This window comes from Corvus cornix, chromosome 7 (genome assembly GCF_000738735.6).
Source record: "Corvus cornix cornix isolate S_Up_H32 chromosome 7, ASM73873v5, whole genome shotgun sequence".
Lineage (NCBI taxonomy): Eukaryota > Metazoa > Chordata > Aves > Passeriformes > Corvidae > Corvus > Corvus cornix.
In genome coordinates this window covers 23,034,641-23,057,200 of record NC_046337.1, presented here as the reverse complement: position 1 = coordinate 23,057,200, position 22,560 = coordinate 23,034,641, and the positions used below count along the sequence as shown (strand labels likewise).

At 37.6% G+C, this 22,560-nt stretch overlaps 1 protein-coding gene and 1 long non-coding RNA gene across 5 annotated transcripts in view; one reads left to right on the top strand and one right to left on the bottom strand.

Annotated features, from left to right (window-relative positions):
- Positions 1 to 22,560, top strand: part of PDE11A (phosphodiesterase 11A) — a 117,713-nt gene that overhangs the window by 1,844 nt on the left and 93,309 nt on the right. The window contains exon 2 of one of the 2 annotated variants that reach the window (XM_039555242.1): positions 11,775 to 11,933. In XM_039555242.1, the coding sequence (XP_039411176.1) occupies positions 11,775 to 11,933 (159 nt within the window). Of the gene's footprint in view, positions 1 to 11,774; positions 11,934 to 22,560 lie in introns of those variants that run through there. The other variant, XM_019290330.3, reaches the window with a different exon arrangement.
- LOC109145663 overlaps positions 498 to 22,560 on the bottom strand; it is a 108,132-nt gene continuing 86,069 nt past the window's right edge. For all 3 annotated transcript variants that reach the window (XR_002047217.3, XR_005602360.1, XR_005602359.1), the window contains one exon: positions 498 to 9,751. This is a non-coding gene — a long non-coding RNA (uncharacterized LOC109145663). The remainder of the gene's footprint in view (positions 9,752 to 22,560) is intronic.

The following is a 22,560-nucleotide window of genomic DNA, read 5'->3' as shown; positions in this document are numbered from 1 at the left end:
ACAATTACTTTGCCCACCTTTTAATTCTTTAGAGGCTTCAGTGTGAATTGTGAAAATGTAGTTCTGGCTTCAAGGCAGACATTGACCCCTGGCTTCAGCAGGGACAGACGAGCCTTTGCCCGAATGTGTCAATGTAGACCAGAGCCTTCAGTTTGCTGGCTTGAAATTTACCTCTCTTTCCGGGAGTCTGTTTCTAGTGTTTTTTTTCTGTAAGACACTGTCAGCAATTGGGAGTTCTTGAGAAAATGAAGAATCACAAAATGACACGTTTTCTCAGTTAGGATATTGGAGAGCTTTAGAAAGGTGGGAGATGTAGGTCTTGAAGAATTTTAGTAGTAATCATTGCCCAGTGCCTTATTTTACTCTACAATAATAACTAAAACAATAAACATTAAAGAATTGATGATGCTTTACAGCAGCCTACAAGGAAGAAACTTGAAAAATAAGATTTGGTTATTTTTGTTTTTTAAATACAGAAGAAGAAGAACCAGGGTATATGTATTTGGGACTGAATATTTATTTATTTATTTGTCAAGCAGTATTTGAAAAACACTAGGCACCTCAGAGATCCAGACTGACAGAGGTTTCCAACCCACAGATTTCAAAGGGAATGGTAAAGATGCTCAGACTAAAATGAGTATTGGATCACCTTTGAAAAAAAATTCAACTGTCTTCCTTTATTTTTTTCCGCTTTTTGCATTTTCTTTCATATTACACTTTTTCTTGCAATCTGTTTTTGTTACTTGCACTTGTAAAACTGTGCAATTCCCAGAATATCTGCTGTTGTAGGTGAAGCAGTATGTTCTCAGTAGTCCAAACTCACTAAACAGATAAAGGATATCTGAGTTTGGCTAGGAAGGAACCTGATCCCTCCTTCTAACTCTGGATAGCTCCAGCCACCTTTTTATTTGGAGGTGAGAATGCCACTGGAAGGGCAGTGTTTTCTACTCCTAGAGACATATATTGTTCTAGTTTTTCTTCGGTGTTTGTTCACTTTGTGTTCCCTTCCCTGTGAAAAAGTCCAGCTTCTTTGAACAGTTTATTTTCTGTTTCATCCACAGGGAAAAGTGAAAAGCAATCCATCCACTTGCCATTCCCATTACACTTTTGTCTGGCTCTTATTCAAAATCAATTTAAATATTATAAATAATACAGTTCATTGTATGTTTAAGCCCTAAGTACATTAGTTGCAGGAGATGGGCAAGTTCTAATCCAAGTCCATCCTGTAATTACATCAAATGCAACTTACTTACTTTCAGTGGAGCTACTTCGATTGACTTTAGTGCAAATGAAGCTTAAGACCTTCCAACTGTAATGAAAGTTGTGCTTGATAATAAAACAGGGCCCTGCTTTCAGTTACATTTCTGAGTTAGTACAGTTTATCTTCTCTTACTTGGCAAGGATATATATCCATTGTGCATCATTAAAAGGAGACATTTCTAATTTAACAGTATAAAGAGCTCTACGGAAGCCCAGGTCCATGTGCGTGAAGAGGTGACAGCTGTTCCATTTCAGATCCTTGTAGTGCTCACAATGGAGCACTTTAAAAATTAATAAATATGATAATATTATTTTCTGCCACTGATAGTGAAAGTGTTTAATCAACTCTCAGGTAAAAAACCAGCACCACTAGAAAGCTCTGTCAGGTGGAGCTGAAGAAAAAGGGGTAACAGCAGAGCACCATTTTTTTTGTCCATTGAAGAGGGTTTCTACACTGATGCTAACTGTTTGGCAAGAAAAGGCCTTACACAAGGTCAGAGGAACTTCTAGATTAATTTAAACTTAATTTGTTTGTTTTTTTAAATTAGCTAACTTGTTTAAAAAGAGGTAAACATACTTCCATATCATCAATTAGCTAGTTTACTGTATTGGGAAATTTATATTTATTCAATCATCTCTGTTTTCTCAGAGCCTGATCAAATACCAGTTGGAATTCTACCACTGAGTACAAATTGGGTTGCCTGCTTGAACTGTCAGCTACGACTGACATTAATGGGACTTCAGTGCAATCAACATCACATTTAAATGCTGTCATGTGTTCCATGCAGGCAGTCCCCTGTGCCCATCAGACTGATTGTTTCAGGAAGTATTTGTAAATGACTGGTTGTGTCATTATCAGTGTAGTATTTCAATCACACATTTCTTTTTCTAAAAAGAAAAAATACTAAAAAATGAAATCATTAATAGGATAGGGGTTTTCCACAGTCCAGGTGACTGTTACTGTTGTTGAGTGGGACTTTCAAAATCTGTTCATGTGAACAATCTTTCTTAATTCAATAAACATGCATAGATACAAGGTTTGGAATTAATGTTACGTATTGAGGACTGTATAATAATCACTTCTTTTAATACTAAACAATGACCATATAAGATGTCACAGTAGTTTAATTTATGAAGTTCAGCTCTGACTGAACAAACTTCTGGAGGCTCACAGCAATAGCAAATTTGACAAATAGTTTATGGAAAGGTTTAGATGAATGTCATATGACATTCAAAAGTTGCACAATTTCATTCGTGGCATTAAAAGCTTTATTTATTACATTGCAAAGTCATTGGCTGAAAGTGAGTTTATAATTTTAACAGTTTGTAACATGCATGATCTAATCTGCACCAGTTAGCAGTACAGAGAATTTGAGAAAGGAAAGCAATTAGATACTTTCTTTGCATTTTCACTTTGAAGCCAGTCTAAAACTCTTTCTCCTGAAATTAATCCAGTTGAATTGTAAATCAAAGTTTCAGTCACTTTAAGTTCTAAAATAAGGCCTTGGACACCCCCATATGTAAATTTTGGGAAGGATTTCTGACTCCCTTTTCATATGGGTATAATGCACTATATCTTGAGCACATGTGTTGGAAGAATCAGGTCATACTGGCAAGGAAATTTGGGGCCTCAATGTCCATTGAGGCTCCTTTTGACAGAGAACAGATGTAGCTTCCGTCGTCATATATGAAGACCATTAAGCCTTTTATAAGTACACAGACAGAGATCATTGCCTGTAGTTCTTAGAAGCTGTTTACAAATTTGAGATTTTTTGCTATTTGAAGCTGTGGATTTTTTTATGTCATCCATTCTTCACACAGGAGATCCATGATGTTTAGCTAAAATTACCGATAATTACAATTTTGTTCCATCTTCTAGAGCAGTATTTAAATAATAAACATTTTAAATTACAGGTAGTATTTGGCTATTGTTACACCTTTAGGTGTGCAAAAATTAGGAAACAATTTAATAGCATCCTAAATCCTCCTAACTAGTGGAAAAAATATTACCCTCTAGAATAGTAAGCATATATCAGAAAGCGGTAAAAAACGTGTTCTGCCATTTTCCGGTGTCAGCTGAATAAAGTTTCTGCACATCTTATGTTACATTTGGAATTTTAAAAGTAGCTTTAAAAGACAGAAGACAGAAATGGCTTACCCAGATGGATGTTTTAATAAAGCATGTAGCAAAGAGAAGAAATATTAAATGGAGTCATGCTAAGACATGGGGTTTGTACCTTATAGAAAGTGCCATAAAATATGGCCAGAGTTATTTTTCAATACAGCTCAAGTCTTCAGAAAGAAAATGTAACTACGTTACTGCAACTGAAATCAGGGAAAGTAAGAAACAAATCGAGCTCTCTTTGTACTCGACTCTCTTGTTACCTCTTTCAAGCCTAGGCCAAGTGTAACATAGTTAATGCACACACAGCCTTTCACAGCAACTTCTAAACGTCCTTGAATACCTGGGTACAGGCATGGGTGTTGTCTTTTCATGCCCTCCTGGTGAGCTCTGAGCATTCAGTGTCTCCTGCTGTGCCGGGACAGAATCACGGAGTTACTGCTCAGGGGTGCAAACCTTTGAGCCTGGGAGGGTTGTGTGGGGCTGGCTGTGGGTGTAGAAGGTCAAGAAGAGGCATGAGCCACGTTTCCTCACACGGGGTAGCTGTTTGTCATCATCAGTATTAACAGCGAGCCTCTCTCAGTTTTGAAGAGCAATTAAAGTACTAAAACCCTGTGGCCTGGGAGGTTCAGCTCTGCAGCTGGAAGCACTTATCACTGTTCTACTCAGCAGCACTGGGCAGTGGCACCAACAACAGCTGTATTCTTTTCAGTGTTGACTCTTAACAAGGACAGAGGTTGCTCTTAAAAGAGCAAAGATCCTAAGATCTGGCAAGCAGAATACACAGTGGTCTTTAAAATTTCCATGTAATACAGAAAAAAGGTAAAACCCAAACTTCCTTTGCTGTACATTAAATATGGCTAGGAAGTACCCTGGGGAATGGTACCTCCGAGTACCATTGGAGATAACTGCAACAGTAAAAACTAAGGTGCTCTGATGGGCATTGCAGAAAAGGACACTCCAGCCCATCATGCTAAATTTAGGAAAACTTGAAATTCTAAGTACAAGTCCGTAAATTGATGAAGGGGTTCTGTAATTATCCCTGTGCCTGCAGCCCAGTGGCTGTGAATATGCTCTTCATCCTTTGTGTCACAGTGGTGCTGGTCTGGGAGAGAAGGATCTTTCTATAGGAGGCAGCTCCTGGGAGGGAAGGGCAGAGAGCCCTCAAGGCAGCAGCTGAGGACATCTCTTCACCTCCTGTCACCTCCCTCACTCCTCCATAAGTCTTCTTCTTTGGGAGCAGTTTCTGACTGATGCATAAAATGTCCTGAGACCTTCCCAGGTCACACCACCATGACTCTCTGGAGGCGCCTGCCAGAGGCAGGAGCTTGTGGCTGACACCAGGGACATGTAGAGGGACACTTGTCCAAAGCAAAGGCTCAGTTGTTTCATGTCCCCGTGCTGCTACTGTGGATCCCCAGGACAGACAGGGCTGGGCAGTGCAGCGTACGCTGCTGGTGGCAGCCCTCAGGTATCGTGAGGAGTCACACCTTCCCTCCATGCTTCTGTGAGCAGGTGAGGTTGCCTCCCCCCCAGGCAGGCAGTGGCCTGTCCTCCAGAGTTGCTCAGTCATTACTCCATGGATCCTCACCACCTGCTTGCTGTCCCAGGTGTGCCCATCATGGATGTGATGCTGAGATAGTTTAGGATGAGTAGAAGGTGGGCCAGCAGTGGCTGTGCTCAGGGTGCACAGGGGGTGTTTCTTTGCTACAAGTCCCTGCACTGGTGCCCAGCTCTCCTTGCTGCAGCAGGTCCCAGATCCCTGGGCTGTTGGCCCTGCAGAGCTTTGGCAGGAAAAGCTTTTTGGAGAGCTGGGGTGGTTTTCCTTTTGGTAAGCTGGTAGACGTTAACTGGTTTATTGCTTGGCTGATCCATCTCTCTTAAGAGTACAGATGTTTTCAGGGGTTTTTTTTACCTCAGACGTTCTAGAATGTCTTTGTAGAACAGATGTGAAACTGGTGACACTCTGTGGCATATAGTTCCTCATGAGAAGGCAGTATATATATATTTGATGAGAGCAGGTCAGTGACTAGGAGAAAAAACTGAAAGATTTGGCCCTTCAAATTTTAGCTGAAGTCCTGTTACAGGCACAAGACTGAGTAAAGCTGTAGTTTTGTGAGGTAAATGATTTTGGTGTTCTGCTTGATTGGCTTTCAATTTTTCCAAACAAATGGATATTTCATTTTGGTTATTTACAGTTATATGCTATTGCATATCTTTTCTATAGAATAACAAATTTAAGAAGTATACATGCATCATTATGCAAGTTAATTTGTTTTACTTTTCTAAAACAACAAAAACAAACTATGAAAAATAAATGACTGAAAGTAATGGCTCAGCAGTTATGAGTTAACAGGGCAACAGCAACTCTGTGCAGTCTGAGCTTCATGTCTCTACACTGCACACTTAAAAATGAGTGCTGCTTTGTTAATAACAAACACTACTGCTTTGGAACAATAAGATACTTTTAATTTCTTATTCAAGAATCCTATTACACTGCTGCTGTAACACTTGAAACTGTGTTGCCCACCTGAGTAATCTCTAGCAGGTGCTAGGTTTAAACCCATACACAGATTTCTCTTGAAACACCCAGGAGTCTTGTTGGTTTCTTTGCTCAGAGGAGTATTAGCTTTTTAAAGCCACCTGTGTGTATATGTCTTGTTTAAAGAATCATGACTATTTAGGAGGTCAGCACTAAGCTGTGTCCCAAAGAAACGTTGGAACAAGATGGGAACATGGGCATGGTTATAGTTGGTGCCCAGTGCAGCATCAGTCAGGGCTGGTACAGGAGGAGAGAGAGAACCACTATGATGGAGTAACCAGGTGTCATCTCTAAATATTGAAAATCAGATGGAAAATATTTTTCTTTGTAAACAATTTCTTTAATAGTGATACAATCAGACTAGAAGTGTACAGAATCTGCTGTACATAAGACCACAGCTTGACTCACTGTCATGCTATTGGTGATCTAACTGGAGTTAGTTTTGAAGGAAGAAAACAAAAACCTTATGTGATGGATCTGGGTGATGTCCTACAGAGGAATATTTTCTGACCCCTACTCCTGATCAGTTCCGACTATGAAGCGTGAACTGTAATTATGCTTATTAGCTAGGCACTCATGTTTGCAGACTTGCTAGTGCTTATGCAGTCATTTACTCCTCTTCAAGAATATTATGTGATTTTTTTTCACATTAATTATGTGCAAGTCATAATTAGACAAATATGCATTGTTACTAATGTCAGTTGTCAAACTAATAAATGAAACAGTGGTCAGAAAAAGAGTAAAAATCATATGAGACACTCCCATCAATCAAACTAAACAAAGCCCCAAACTCCTGACATATGCAGGGGGGTAAAAAAAACACCAAAAAACTTTTAGTATTGCATTGTTGCAAATCAACACATTTTTTGTTTTCTCGAAGTAAGCTACTTTATAAATTCAGACTATATATGGTCTTAGTTTTAAATCTGGAACTTAAAAATTTTTGAGAATCAATGTTCTTTCCTTTTATAAGAATTGTTTTGGGAGTAAAGAAGTAAGAGTTGGCTGAGCTGTTTCATGTGTCCTATCTGTTGTAGTAATTTTATCTTATAAGAAATATTGCTGTCACGGTATAAATAGTCAAAATATAACTGGATTGTGCTTATTTACTTGGGAGAATTAGGTTTGCTATGCTGCTGCCTGGTACTAGTTTGTTCTCCTGCTGCTTTTGTCTCTGGGGATTTTGGGGGAGATGACAGGAGTAGCTGAGCAGTCCTTACAGGGAAGTCTCTTCAGAGATTGCTTTATTACTTGTGTTTTGTGTGTGAGTTTCTTGTCTACAAGGTTTCCCCATATCTCCTTTAGTGGTTCATTGCTTGGGTTTTGTTTCCTGTTTATTCACAATGTAATTTGCACCATATGGGATTTTTAGAAAAGTGTGTCTAAAACAGAGTGCGTGCCTTAATTTTTTTTATTTGTATTTAGCTTTTTTAATGTTAAGCTTTGAATCTGGAGAACCTGCTGTCTTTTAGATTGCTCTTTTTCGTTTCTTGCTCTTTTTGCTTTCTATAAAAGCTTATGTATTATACTTACAGGAAGCGTGATTAAGAAAGTGAATTGAATTATGAAATCTTCCAACTTCAATTTCTTTATTTTTGTAAAGGCTCTTAGAGGACAGCTTTCTATAAATTCACTCAAACTTGTCTATCCCATGCAGTTTGGTACTACAGTAATACTCAGGTATTAACAATATTGTCATACTACTTGTATTAGTTATTTTTGATACAACTTAGCAACTTAATCAGTAATTTAAATACACTATCATCCGGGACATTTTGATGCAAGTTTGTATGCTTTTTAATAGAGCCCTTTCTAAAGAAAAAAACAAAGCAACAACAAAAAATGGTGCAGTAAATGGTAAAATATAATAGGCCAGGCCTGTTAATTGAACATTTTTTTGTAGTGTTCTCTTCTGCGTGATAAAAAGATTTGAAAAGTGTTTTCAAATCATAAAATCAGAAATGGCTTTCTCTTTTAGCTGTCAGCTTTGGCTGAAGCATTTGGTGCATTTCAGTAGGTTAAACACTTTTCCTTAGATATTGGACAAAGAGGAAGTGGCTTTGTCATGAAGACTTAATTCCTGGAAATGTTGGGAAGCAGATTTCATCCTCCATTATAATATTTGAGTCTTAGCTAACTTGGGTTAGGGTTATACTTTTTTCTGTTTTTCTAAGTCATGGTAATAATGCTTACATAAAATGTATTCATTTTGATAAGGTTATAAAAAGACTTGTTTTCTTTTCAAGTTCAAAGAGTTACCCTACATTTGAAAAAGACAGAAAAACCCAGTGAAACTTGTATGTTTGCTAACAACGTATGAACTACCTACTGTAATTTTCTGTTACCTACTGTAACAGAAAATCAACACCAAAAGGCAGTTGGGGAAACTGCTCAGAAGCCAAAACTTTAGTTGAAAGTTGAGATTCTGATAATATATGATTCTAGAATCCTAATGGAAAAAAAAACCTTTCTGTACCTTAATCTGGTCTTATACAGAATAAAACCTTGAAGATATTTGTCTGGTTTCATTCACTGGCAATCTTCAAATTTGTCCAGAAAACTGGGACTACATTGTTTCTGTGCAGGTAACTGAAATACCAGCTCTTGTATTGATGGATCAAACTTGCTCTCTTCTGTGTCTTTACTTGATTATCACCTTTCACAGGGTAACATTTACAATCAATAAATATCCTTAAGGCTAGGATATGGTTTGTCCTACAGAGTAACTTTTTCTTGATGGCAGATGTAAAATTCCAGTTAAAAGTGCCTCAGCCTTCACATTTTTAATATCTCTATGTAGAAAACTCATTATATAGAAGCAGTAAAACCAGGTATGTTTGGTTTTAGTAATGTTTTGAACAGTCAGTGGAAGACTTTAATTCATGAGCATTCTTGCATGAAAATACTGTAAGTACACTTAGAATTATGGTGAAGTCTCTCTCAGAAGTTTTTGTTTAGTCTGCCCCTGATTTCTGAATATATAACTTAATTGTAAAAAACTTAAAAGCAAGTGCTGCATTGCTGTCATAAACACTGATAATTCTTACTACCCAGGAGCCTGGTACAAATGAGGACCCCGTCGTGTTGCAGGCTTTTCCAACATGTGGGGATAATACAGTTTATATTTCAAAATGTTTGCAATCTGACAAAGAGCTTCTCTCTGATTTACCAGCTTTGTTATCAGCTGCTAAACAGGCCTCCTTGCTCAAGGTTACTACCCTGTGAGGAGAGGGAGGTATAAATTTTGTCCAAGCTTCTTGGCCATCACAGTTCACACTTGGATGTTGAGATTTTTATTGGTACTGTTAAACTCAGTAAAACTTCTCTGTTAGATCCTGCCATGTATGTCCTATTGTGACAATACTTGATGAAAGAAGAGAGTGTGGGGATAAGAGGTTTGGAACATAATGCAGGTCATCCAGTCATTCTGTTCTCTATGCATATTGCATGGTCCAGCAATAGCAATGTTGCCAGGAGCAGCATTTTATTTTGTTCACTTATCTCTCCTCATCACTTTCTCCAGTGTCATCCAAATGAAATTCTGGCATGCTTTTCCACAAAAGATGAGGGATAGTTCACTTCACATCTTGATGATTCTCAGCTTTCACCAAGTCAGTGAGTTTTTTCTCGATAACAGCTAATTTTTCTGATTAAATGCATTAACTTTCTTAGACTACTGTACCTTTAGTTTCAACTCCAAGATGTTTTATACCCTTCTGCAAAAAGTCATCTGGTTCTCTAGCATCAGTGGATATAATCTGATACTTGCTTCCTCCTATTGTAGAGGTTCCAGGGAGAGACACAAACAGGAAACTTCCATGATCTGCCTGAAAAGAGAAGCAATGCAGCAGGAGCGAGGTGTACATTAAAGGAAACACCAGCACTTTTCAGACTGTTAATCCCTCCTGTGTCTCTACTACTCCATAGCATCCATTGAGGAACACTTGCTCCATAGCTCATCACTGCTAAGTGTTGCCAGCACTGGCAGCTGTAGGGCTGATACAGCTGGATCTCATTCAGACAGGTTCACCAGCCCCTCTCCTGTGTACCACCACACCCTGCAGATCAAGCAGCATGTTTTTATGTTAATCTTGAGGCCTGTTGAAAAGGCAATGATTACATGTCCCAGTTGTATGGAGTGTATCCAGATAAGGAAATCTCAACTCACTTTTGGTGTGACCAACAGCTGTTTCTTTCAGTTAAACTGCCCCTTGAAGGTTTACTTTTTTGTAAGGCCCACTAGGTATCAATCAACAACAGTATTGCTGCTCAAGGCACACTGTTGTTTCAGTGTTCTCCCCATGTATTCTGTTTTTCTTGGTGCAAAATAAATAGAGCAGGGACTGACTTCAGTAGCACAAAATACATTATCAATATTTCAGCAACAATTGCTAATTCCAAATAGTAGTTCAGACATTATCAGGAAGTACTGGAAGAAATGTTTAATTTATTCATTAGCGAAGCCTACTGTGTGATAATTGCACTGCATTTTCCTTTCTTCTGTTGTAGAAGAACCGTATCTTTCTAGGCAGGATTCTCTACCTGTGCAGAAAAGTTCAGCTTCTATTGAAGTTGATATAAAAGTGTTTAGAAGCATATGGAAAGATGACAAGATCAGACAGATTTGTGTTCTTGATGCTGTTATTAAAAAACATCCATCATGGGAGTTCTGGTTCTCCCAAAGAATTTGTTGGGTATGTTTGGTATTAATTCCTTGTGGTTGAAATGTTGGAAAATGTGCAATAGGTAATAAAGTAGCCAAATGTATATGTTAATCTTTATAATGGGTAAGAATAGAGCATTTCTAAATCATGTCTCAAGGTGACTAGAAGAGACTATTTTGATAGCATCTGGAATTTGCAACAGGGAAATAGAAATCGATATAAAATTGTCAAGAAAAAAAATGGTCAGGTTTTAGTATCAGTAAAATTTTAATGAAATCCTTATCACAATCAAATTAAGGACTGCGTGGATTGTTTTCATGACTTGAGACAATATGGGCATTTTTTCACAGCCAGTATTGTTTAAACTTTTGAAAACAAAAAGTTGTGCTTAATTTTGTACAACAGCTTAGTTCCCTCCTGTTAATAGAGTCTGAACTGGCTATAACTATTGTCTGAAGCACAAATGCTCTTCACCCTGGAGGAACCGAGCTGCTGAAAAGCAGTAATTTCCTCTCTGGCTGATAGAAGATCTGTTGAAGACTATGCTCTACCAAGATGAACAAAAGTGATGTCAGCACTACCTCCTAACTTTTCAGCCTCCTTTGAGTTACTTTATGATCTGCACTTTGGGCTTTACTGTTCCAGAGAATGGATTGCTGCACAGTGCTTTTTTTTGAACAGGGACATTCCTGTACTTAGTTTCCAGAAAGAGCTGAGGTTTTTACTGTATTTCTTTGAGAACGTGTTTGTACTACATTGCAATACTAGTCCACATAACCAGTCTTGCTTGAACAGACAGAAATGGGGCCAAAAAAGAGTCTCCATTAACTTGACAGAGACACTGTGAGCATCTGCAGAATATGGGTGTGAAACGGCAGCAGGGCCTAGCAGAAGTGCGTACGGATGATCACGTTACTAATGGCAGGTATCAGCCTTGGCTGACATTCTTCTAACTGACATATAAATGTGGGACTTCTGTGAATGTGCTGTGTAATGGTAAGCCTTGTACTGATCCCCTGAGAAAAGTGAGGAGAAACAGCTAATAAAGAATAGGCTGGTAACAGAGAAGCGACAGCATAATGCTACTGAAAAATACCATATCGGACATCAAGAAAAGTACTTTGCTGTCTGAAGAAAGCTTAGATATATGAAATGTATGTTAATGCTTCCTTATTTTCTTTTGAAGGATCGACGCTTTAATGATGAGATTGACAAACTGACGGGATACAAGACAAAGTCACTCTTGTGCATGCCCATAAGAAACAGTGATGGAGAGATTATTGGTGTTGCCCAAGCAATAAATAAGACTCCAGGAGGTGCCCCTTTTTCTGATGATGATGAAAAAGTAAGATTACCTTTACTTTTGCATGCTTTCTAAATTTTTTCTCTAATTCAGTAGACTTGTCTAGAGAGACTTAATCTAAATCAGTAAATAGCACATAATTTGTGTTAACAATTTTTTTAGAAGTGCATAAGATAAAGTGTACATTTTTGTTGTTTGCAATAGAAAATGTAATAGAAATAAGAAAGGAAAAAAAATAGAAAACCTGTTCTGTAAATGTGTCAGTTCTTCTGGCTGAAACTTCAACTTAATCTTATGCAGAACTTTTTCATGTAGTAGATTTCAGTAGAAAGACTTTTTTAATTTTTGAAAACTTGACCTGTAAGAATTAGTTTGGGGGGGAAACTATCACAGAGATACTCCTAAGGCTGCTGACTCTACAAATCAAGATCTTCTCTTAGTACTTTCCTTGGAATAAATGCCTGTAGCATATTCAAAAGAAATTTTACTTTAGAGGAAATTATGCATATACAAATCTATTATTCTAAAATATTTGAGACTTGCAAATACCCATGAAAGGACAAAGAGGATGGGAAGGAACACCAGGTATGTATATGTCAGGTGGAATTTGGAGGGTAAAGTAAGCTCAAAAGGCAGGAAAGTAGAAGTATCTGCAAAGAAGGAACTTGAATTAAAGACAGCAGGGAAAATAGGAAATGGTGCTGTTGAAGGCAAATGTATTCAGCTGACCTTGGAGGGAAAATGTGCACAAAGCCAAAGTGTGACTGGGGAAGAGAATGGCAGAGGGCAGCAAACTGGGGAGGAACAGAACTGCAACTCTGTCAGCCCAGGAGAGAGAAATGGAATCTCCTTTAAGCATGTAATAGAGAACTACTCTTTTATGTATTAAAATAGCATTGAATCTCATTTTTGTGGAAGTGTAGTTAGAGGCAAACTTTTCCTCCAAAAAGCTCTTTAGATTGATTCAAATGCAGTTGATGTTATACACCCTTTTTTTTTCTCCATAAAATTAATTGACTCTTAATTTCTGTTTCTGCAAGGTGTTTGTGTAACTGATTCGGCATAGTGATTTAGTTTGAATTAACTGACTTTAAATATAACTCAATTTTTGGATGGTACTTTATCTGAAGTTATCCAGTACTTCTTAAATTCCTTCTTTAGAAGCTATCTAAACTTGTGTAACAATAGGTTGCTTCTGAATTACTTTTGATTTTTGAGAATCTTGGATGTTTAAAATTGATTTATTAACAATGTATGCCTTAGTAGCTAACTACATGCGAATTAAACCTTCCCTGAACAGGGTATTTAGCACTTCATTTTTAGTACTGTCCTTGTAAAGGGAATTTTGTTTAAAATGCAGCTTTTATCATGGACCTACATTTGATTTTCATACATTCAACTAGCAAAACAACTGTGTACATGTGAATTGTGTATTATATAAATATTTTAATATACAAATATTTGATGCTAGTACTGATGCTTCCATTCAGTGACTTCCAAATATTATCTAAACATCAGCAAATTGTCATTTTAATTTTTTTCCTAGTATTTATATCACTGTTATAAGCCTGTATGTTAGAACTCTTCACGAGTACATTGAATGGGTTCTGACATGTAGATTTTACGGAAAAGTAAATGAGAACATAACCATCATTTTGCCCTGTAATAGATCTTGGATTTAATGAGGCCTGGCAGTCCATGTACTGTTATTTCAAAACCCATGCTTTTAAGTTTTTTTCACTCAGTTGGAAAACTAGAGAGCATGATATACCTCTGGGAAGCAAGAGAACACATACTTTCAGGAGAACTGTCTTGCAGGATTAGCAAGTAGGTTTTTTTAATCGTAATATCAACATAGATATTTGTAAGGAAAAGGAGGCAGGTGAAAACTGAGAAAGCCTTTACAGAATAAGAGAAGAAAACTGGGGTAGCCTGGGTATTGAGGTGACTTGTGCAGAAAAGTCTGGTAAGTAGCTGGTGAAAGACCTATATGCAGCTTATGTTGATATTACAGTTTCTGACGATCAGCAGCTTCAGAATGGTTAGAAAATGAAAATGTAAAACAGCAGTCTTTTTCCTACCCCCAAAACCCTCTCAGAGAAATGTCAGTATCATTTGAGTCTGGCTCTTGTTTGCAAGAGTCTTTCCTCTCTTAGTATTGTGCAAAGCAATTAAAATAATCTGTTGGAGTTTTTTTTACAAAACAACAAGACTATATTGTATAATGAAATGTCTCTTGGTGGCACTGCTGTCTTGAGTCAATAGGAAACAAAGACTTATGTTTTCAATTAGAATTAAGTAGATGCTAGCATCATTTTTATGTACTCTTAGTTATTTTCAGGAAGTTAATAGCAAATAAAATATTTAAGATTTGAGGAGTTTTTAATGCTCTCGAGCTGTAACCAAGTTTATATTTTGCAGTATCTAAAATGCAGTATTATATTGCAAAGTTCTTCTGGTTTTGTTTTTTGTGGCAAATTCTCAGGGTTTTCTTTTATATGTCTGACCACAGTGTTAAAAGCACAACACTAATAACAAATAGAAGTGAATTTTCCACATTTAATTATTGTTTCCCACTGCCAAATTTCTTTTCTCCTTTTGATGTTAGGGATGTTGCAGCCAATTCATTGTTTAAGTGCAGAATTAGATGACAGCCACAGGCATGAGAAAAAGATGTTCAATGTCAAAATGCGTTTTGTTACCCCAGCATCAGTGGCTCAGTTGAACAGACTGATTTTGGAGATTTTTCGGTTTGATACAAACAATATTAGAATACCTTATTTACAGCCATCACTATTACACTATGTTGTGTAATTGGTAACTTTTTGGAAAAATAGCAGGTGATACACTTTTACATGTACTTTGCAAATGAAGACACCAGTTCATTTGCACAGACATAGAGTAGAAAGATAAAAGCCCCGAAACCTTGAAAAGAGCTATGCACCCTACATGCATTCCCTGTACTGTGCTGAAGATTCACTTAAGTGTGTGTGCTGTTTGCTGGTGAGTCATACTTGTTCTAGGACTGGTGAGAAAAGCCTAACAAGAGCTTGACAGTCTGTGGTTTAGATTATTGTCTGCTCTTTAGAGTCTTCCGAAATGCAGTGCCAAAACAAATCTAGTCCTTCATCAGAGAGGCTTAACAAACACAGCAGCAGCTCCATGGTCACTTAAATTGGCATCCTGGTTCTCTCTGCCTCTGATGTCATCCTCATCTGGAAGAAGTGAGTTGACTGCAGAGAAAGTACCCAGGGCTGCCATCTCAAATGAAACCCTGCTGGTTTTGCTGAAAACCAGTAGTTTGGATGCAGTGAGACCTGGGAGGGGGAAGTAAAAACTGGATTTGGTTGTCTGTGCTCTGTGGATAGTTGTAATAAGAAGTATATATGTCTATAGATTCCAGGATTTATCTGATATGCATTTGGTTTGTGGGGGCTTGAAGATAAGTGTTCTCATGCCCCAACATCTGTGTTTCTTACTTTCCTAATAGCCTTGTGATTCTGAATTTTCCAATTTAATGTGCTCTTCTTGGTCCATATTAGTTAAAGCTTTAATATATCCTATACCAGGTCTACCATAGTGATGAAAGATTTCCAGGGATGTTGCTATACCTGCTAATTCATTTTCTGTGAGTTTTTGCATGATGAGCTTAGAGTCACACTGGCAGATAGCAGTTTCAAAGTCAGTAAGGACCATTTCTTTATCTTAGGGAAGTAATCAACTGTAAATAAAACTACTGGGAAAGGAAGTGATCCAGAACAGGCAAGCATGTCTGACTGCTGTGAAAATGATAACTCCGGCTCTCTGAATGTGTGGAATTTACAAAAAAGTGTCACTTGAAAATAATTGATGGATCCACAACAAAGGAACATGAGAAACAAATTAGATAAAGAATTTTTTGTGTGTTTCATATATTGCAGTATGTGATAACCTCCTGCTAATACCTACCTTGGTTCTCTGGCATGGCAGTGAGACTCCAAAAGCTATTATTTAAAAATGACATAATCCTCAAACGTATCATGTGACCCATATGTCACTTAACTCCCAGTGCAAGAGACAAATTTGCCAAAAGAAGACCGAAAATAACAAAGACATTTGAAGGATGAAGGTGCTGAAGCACTACAGCTCTCTGGGAAAACTCTAATGGTCTATTAGGCACACTTCTTGGAAAGTACTTCTACACAAATCTAAATTAAAATAAATCACAGTAACTGAACTGTCTTGCTGGGGGAGTTTAAAGCAATTTGCCACTAGGATATCTGCTTTATCAAGGCAGCTTAACACCATTGGTTGGCAACCAACAGCACAAAATTACTGCCATGACAGACATTTGCATGGACTTCTTTCAGTCTTGTATACACTCAGTCATGTTTTCAAGCTGAAAGTCTAGATTTCTTTTTCATTACAGAACTCAAAATGTACTTGAAACTTAACAAAAACTTCCCTGTATCAATACCTCTGTTTTGAGACTGGTGGTTAATATTTGAATTGGACATCTTTATCTCTGAGGTATGGAAACCTGGCTAAGATGTGTTACAGTGATATTTCAGTGAACTACATATTTTTTTCAAATATAAATGTGTATTTTTCTAGACTCAGGGGCTGCTTTGTTGCTGTGTGTTTATGGTACATATTACACTACATTCTTGATACTTGTTTGGTGCCTCTAGACGCCATCATAAAACAAACAAATTGCCAGATTTGGTATCAGGAAGGGTTTCCTCTATAGAACAGTTCAAGACAAATTGTCATGGGTTTTTATTGTGGGGACTGGAGTTTTGTTCTTACCTTCCTTACTCTCACTATTTTACAAGACATCTGGATTCTTCCTGCAATTGCCAGCAGCAATCTGAACCTGTTGGTTCTTCCCATATTGCCTGTGCTTATATCTCCTTAATTAATATGGAGAGACTTGAACAAACAAGAGCTCTTATCTGTAAACCTGGACTATAATTTGTCTAATGTTCATAGTATTTGACTCAGAGCTCACTAAACTAAATGAAAGAAACTCTGCTGTCTTCATGGGCCTTTAAAAATCAAACTTCTGTTCATTTCTAACATAGGAACATTTAATTAAATGCAGACCCCCAAGCCAGTTTATGAGGCTTAAATTCATCCATGTCAGATCACTGAAAAGAGATTGGTTAAGGAGCAGTTTCGGCTACTGTGGCTTCAACTGGAGGAGACAGGTTCACAGTAGACTGTGCTGCTTTCCTTCATGCTTAGTTCAGTCATATTATCAAAAATTACTTTTACTAATTATATCCTTGTTTGAAAAAAATCCAGAGGAGTGATGAGGATAACTCATATATTCAGAGACATGAATTATGAAGCATTCAGTAGTATCTTGAGTCTAAATCTTTCTAAGTGAAACGCTGGGTCTTCCTGCAAATTCTGAAGCATAGAAATAGCCCTGGAGCTTGTGTTCTGTTTTCCCCTCTTGTTAGTATTCACAGGGCATTGCAGCAGGAGAAAGGAGTCCAGATCTCTACTGGTCAAACACAAGAACAACTTCTCAGGAAGACTGGTAGTGCAACCAAATGCCATGATCGTGGAAGCCCTTGTGCAGCCATACTGCATTATTCAATGAGAAGCAGAATAAATTTTTCAACAGGAAGCCTAAAAGCTAAGAATTCTGCAGTTCTGATGGTGATTCTCAGACACCTTAGTAACTAGAAAGGGTGATGTTAATATTACATTTTTTTATTAATAGATTTCTCAGTTAAATTCTTTGAATGCCGAAACAGCAATAATACAAAGGCTCGGGAGGATTAGGATTTTGTTTAATACATCTGTCATCAGAAAGCTGTGATGTGTATTTGTGTTAGAGTATAACCCTTAGGTACTGTCTAATAAGGAATTGACTAGAAAAGCTAGATTTTGGTGGTTGTTTGTTGGTCTGGCGGGTTTTTTTATTGTTTTTTGGGGGGGTTGTTTGTTTTTCTGGAGAAAACCCTGTTCTTATATTACCTAAGGAATAAAGTTTTTACTTTCAGCTGTCTTCCTGTTCTTGGCAAAACTCCCTTAAACCAAGTAAATTATTTTGATCAGATAGCTTATTAGAAAAATTTTGTTTGCTTGAAGTGAAATCTGCACTGGGGCCCTGTTACAGAAACATGTAAGAGGAAACCTTACAGCTGGTGAAGCCTTTATTTCTGACAGTTATTGGAGATGTGCCCTGTGGGCTGGATGGGAGGACTTGGTCCCTAGTGAAGTGTTTTCTGAACTTCTGTCAGTCTATTCAGTTCTCCCTAGCTGTTCTTCATAATAACTTCAAGGCTTGATATACTTTTAGAAAATAGCATTTTGCATCTCGTGTGAATTGCTTATCTTTCCTGAAGCAGAATGAAATGTTCATACAGCAGTTCCTGCCATCAAAAGTATTTCTCCCTGGACTAGTGATGCAGAGCCTATCTGTAGCTATAGGTTACATGATGAGATATTGAAAACTTCTTAGCAAATAATTTTGCTAAAAATTGAGTCAACCTCTGACCTTCAGCATGTTAATACAGGCTTAATAACAAACTGTAATTAAAACAGTATTGTTGCTCTAGCACTGATTCACAGTATCCCCTTGAGCGAATCACTTTACAGTGATCTCTCTTCTGAAACATAATTCTAAAAATGACATTAGGTGGTCCCATATGTGCTATTAGATTTTCTATTTTAAGTATTCTTACTTTGTAATAATGAAATAATTTTCCTTCTTTTTGACTCAGCCTGAGCTTTCAAAGCCTTATTGACTGCTTTCTTTGCATGTAGCATCCCTTATTTGAACAGATCTGGTTAGAAAACACCAAAGCAATTTCACAAAAATCTGTTTCAGCCGTTGGTTTAATAGTCCCAGCTTTGCATATAGTGTTTTTCATCTCTGAGCTTTACCTATAGTGTTTCACATCCCCATGAGAATTGTGCAACCCTGCTGTCTTTGATTGGTTTGCAAAAATGCCACTGGTCTTTAACTGGAAAACTCCTGATTGTACATTAGAAGGAATTCAGCCCTCCTTCATGCTATCTTTGCAATTGTCCACCTGAGAAACTCCTGTCTGCATCCCAGCAGCTGGAGTATGTAAGCAGCTGTAATGCCTGTCAGGAGTATACAGGAATGTGTTTCCCCTATATCTGGGGAATGGCTGCTTAAATCTGTGGCCACAAATGAATAAAACTCTTGTCCTCGTCTTTCATGGGACCTTTCTCTGTCAGCAGCTGAAAGCAAATGTCTGGAATGAAGCAAGCACGGGATGGTATTTCTCCCATATAGCCCACCAGTGTACTGTTATTTGCAGCTCAGGGCCAGACATGGTATCTGTGTGTTTAATACCACCCCAGGGATTTTCTGCTTAGGAATTTATTCAGGCATTTCTTGAAGCAAGACAAGCTTATAACTTTCACAATATCCTGCATATTGTGTGAATAACTGCCATGTGACTTTAATTAATTTCATGTTATTCCTTCTTGTTTTGCTTTTAGTGAACAGAGTGAAAAGTCATTCCCTATCCATTTTCATCCCAGTTGTTTTGCCCCAGAAATCTTCACCGGTTCCCACCTGATGCAGCAGGTTTTTTTGCAGTCATCTGTCTGCTTTGGTAGAAGGGGTGCCTACTCCCCAAAACCCTTGGTCAGTGCCTCTTCACTGCTCTGACAGTTGGTACTTTTCATGTCTGGAGAAGTAGAAGACATTTGAACAAATTTTTTGTACACTCGAGCCTGAAAACCCAACAACTGCACTTTTCTTGGTATTTTAAAACTACCTCTTATGCCCAGAACTGTTTTTTGAAAGCCTGGGCATGTCTTCATTGCTTCTGTTGTCATCTTGCTATCACTGCATTACTGTGAAAAGAAAGTTTTGTTTGTCCATTAACTAGCTAGTTAGTTTTACTGATTGTTCATTTTAGCAAAAATTGTTTCTGTTCATATGAAAGATTCCAGAGCTTTCTGAATCGCTGTGGATGTTGTGTTTTTCATTCAAAAAACCCCAACCCACAACAAAGCGTGGAAAACATGGGTTACCAGTAAAATTGGTCAACAAAATTAAGAGTTACTGTGCAGCCAGATTAAATGTCCTAAACAGGAGCTCACTGAAATCATGAAAGCTAAAGGAGTTTGACCATTAATGATAATAATTTTGCATCTCTTGCATAGCTGGCAATGACTAAACTAGGGTTAAAACAATATTATGACGATTTTTATTGCTGAGATGTTGTTGGAGCAGTAAGAGAATTGAGCCATATTGTTCATAATACTGAATGGTAGTCAGAAATTTCAGGCAGGAAATGATGCAGTGCACTTCAAGTAACCCTTAACAGGTTTATTGAACTTTATTTAGAAAAATATTTCCTGTGAATAGCATAGTGATAGAGGCAGGGGCACCAGAAAGAATGCTTCATTTAACAGTGCTTTGTGAAAGCTGTGAGTAGGACCCTTAAATGTTAATTTGGTCTGTGGGGAACCTTATTACTTAGAATAATTATCCATATACATTTTTAGTGAAACAAAACAGTATTTATACTGGCAGCTATTGAGGCGAAATTCTTTGCACCAAACTTGGCATGAATTTAACCTTAGTATTAATTTGCTGGCAACTGGCTGTCCCTGTGGTAGAATGGGTAAAAACAAGCCTTGTTTTTTTCTCTTTTCTGTTTTTTTGGGGGTGGGGTTTCTGCTGGGTTTTGGGGGGTTTTTTTTAAGAAAAAGCTTTTGCTGTATAAAAACAGAATAGCCTTTTGCAATGCTGGTGTCATGGTTACAAAGCAAATTCATTGGTAATAGCTCTCCAATGTTGTGGCATGGTTTTAAACAGGGAGGTGAGTGGAAATGCCCTGGAGCTGTAGTGCACAGGGCGCAGTGTGTAGGGCTGTGTCTTGGGGTGCCAAGCAGCGATGGACTTGTGGAGACCCAAGAGCTGAGGATGTCCTAGCTGCCATGTGGTGAGTGTCAGTGGGATATCTTGTAGGATACCGGGACCACATGTTGTGGTCTGAGCTGGAGCAGCCCTGCAGATTTGTCCTACTGAGCAGAATAGCTGTGAATATGGTACTGCTCCCTACTAAGGAGAGGAGGCTTTGAAAGGAGGAAGCTTTCCAAGACATAAACACAATCTGAATTTTCTTCTTCTGTCACCCAAAGTAGAAAATATGGTTAGTGGGGCCTGGGTACTTGCTTCTGTGCTTGAATCACAAAGGTTGGTGATCTGCTCTAGCCTAGGGTTTTGGGGCTTCTTCAACTCGAAGTGTAAAGTCATGAATTTTTAATCCTGAATGTCTAAAAATTTTGAATCTCAGTGGTGGCAAAGTTTGTTGCTACCCTACCAGACATGCACAGCAGCTGAAATATCATCTCTATAATACAGCTGTTTTAAGGGTAAACTCTGATCTCTAGTTTCTTAAACAATATCAAATAATCCTGAACTTCAAGAAATTGGTAGAATTAGAGCAGTGAAGATGTGCATGACTTACAGAAGCTGAAGTCTACCTGAAGAAGTGTTAAACCAGCAGATTGACAAGAAGCTTCTCACTAACAAATTAGAGCAACAAGGTACTGCATTTAACATAAGTTTTGGAAAAACATGTAATGAAGAGACTGTAGTTTGCCGTGTAAGTGGAGAAATTACCTCTGGTTTTGTGTGATTTCATGAACATCTGACAAAATCACTGCGTGATGAACTCAGTAGTTGCTGCCAGACCAAGCAGTTCATTTAGAAATGGAAAGCATTTTATTTTTCTGAAGTGGGTTTTGGGAAATCACCATACATAGGAAGCAGAGGCCATTCCAGTGAGATATGAAAAGCCCCCATAAAAACCTATAGGAATGAGCTTGAGCCTTTTATGTGTGTTCAGCTGCTGGTTTGAAGTTGTTGTATTAATGCTTACTTTTGGAAGAATAAAGAGGTGGGGGTTGTTGGTTGGTTGGCTTGGGTTTTTTTCCCCTTAATCTATTACAGCTTTTAACATATTCTTTAAAAATTAAAATTAATATTTAAAAATTAAATTCCATTCTCAGAGTAGGAATGGTGAGAAACTTATTTGATAAGCCTCTGTGTTCCATGTATAAGGATTCAATAAAATGAATATGAATATGAGTTCCACTGAGTAACTACGCAGTGAGCATGTTCCACACTGATGTCATACTTAAATAGTATGTCCTGAATATTAAAACAAAATACTTCAATTATTGTCTCATCAGGTACTCAGACTTTTTATTTTAATGAAAACTGAACTAGAGATGAATAATCAGAATTGATTCTAATTTAATTTTATTATAATATGCATGGCCTTCTGTTTTGCATCTGCTGTCAGTTTTGTGGGTTTTATTAGAACAGATATGTCAAGTCAGATACTAAGATCTATTTTTGCTTATATAAAAGGATTAAATGTTAGATGCTTGTAGTAGAGTGTGACGTTGAAGCAGGAAATATCTAACTGTTGAAACAGTATCTCATGAATATTTTTAAACAGAACCTGCTTTTCTAGCATAGTTGCTGTACTTCTGATGTGAAGTTAAATAGTGAAACTTTATATGAATATGATTGTGAAAGCTATGAAAGTTAATATCAGGAACAATAACCAGAACATTGTGTATCTGGATGCATCTTTTACAATGGCAGAGTTACAGCAGCAGCACTGTTATTTTTTTTTTCTATAATGGAATAATTTCACATTTCCTTTTCTCT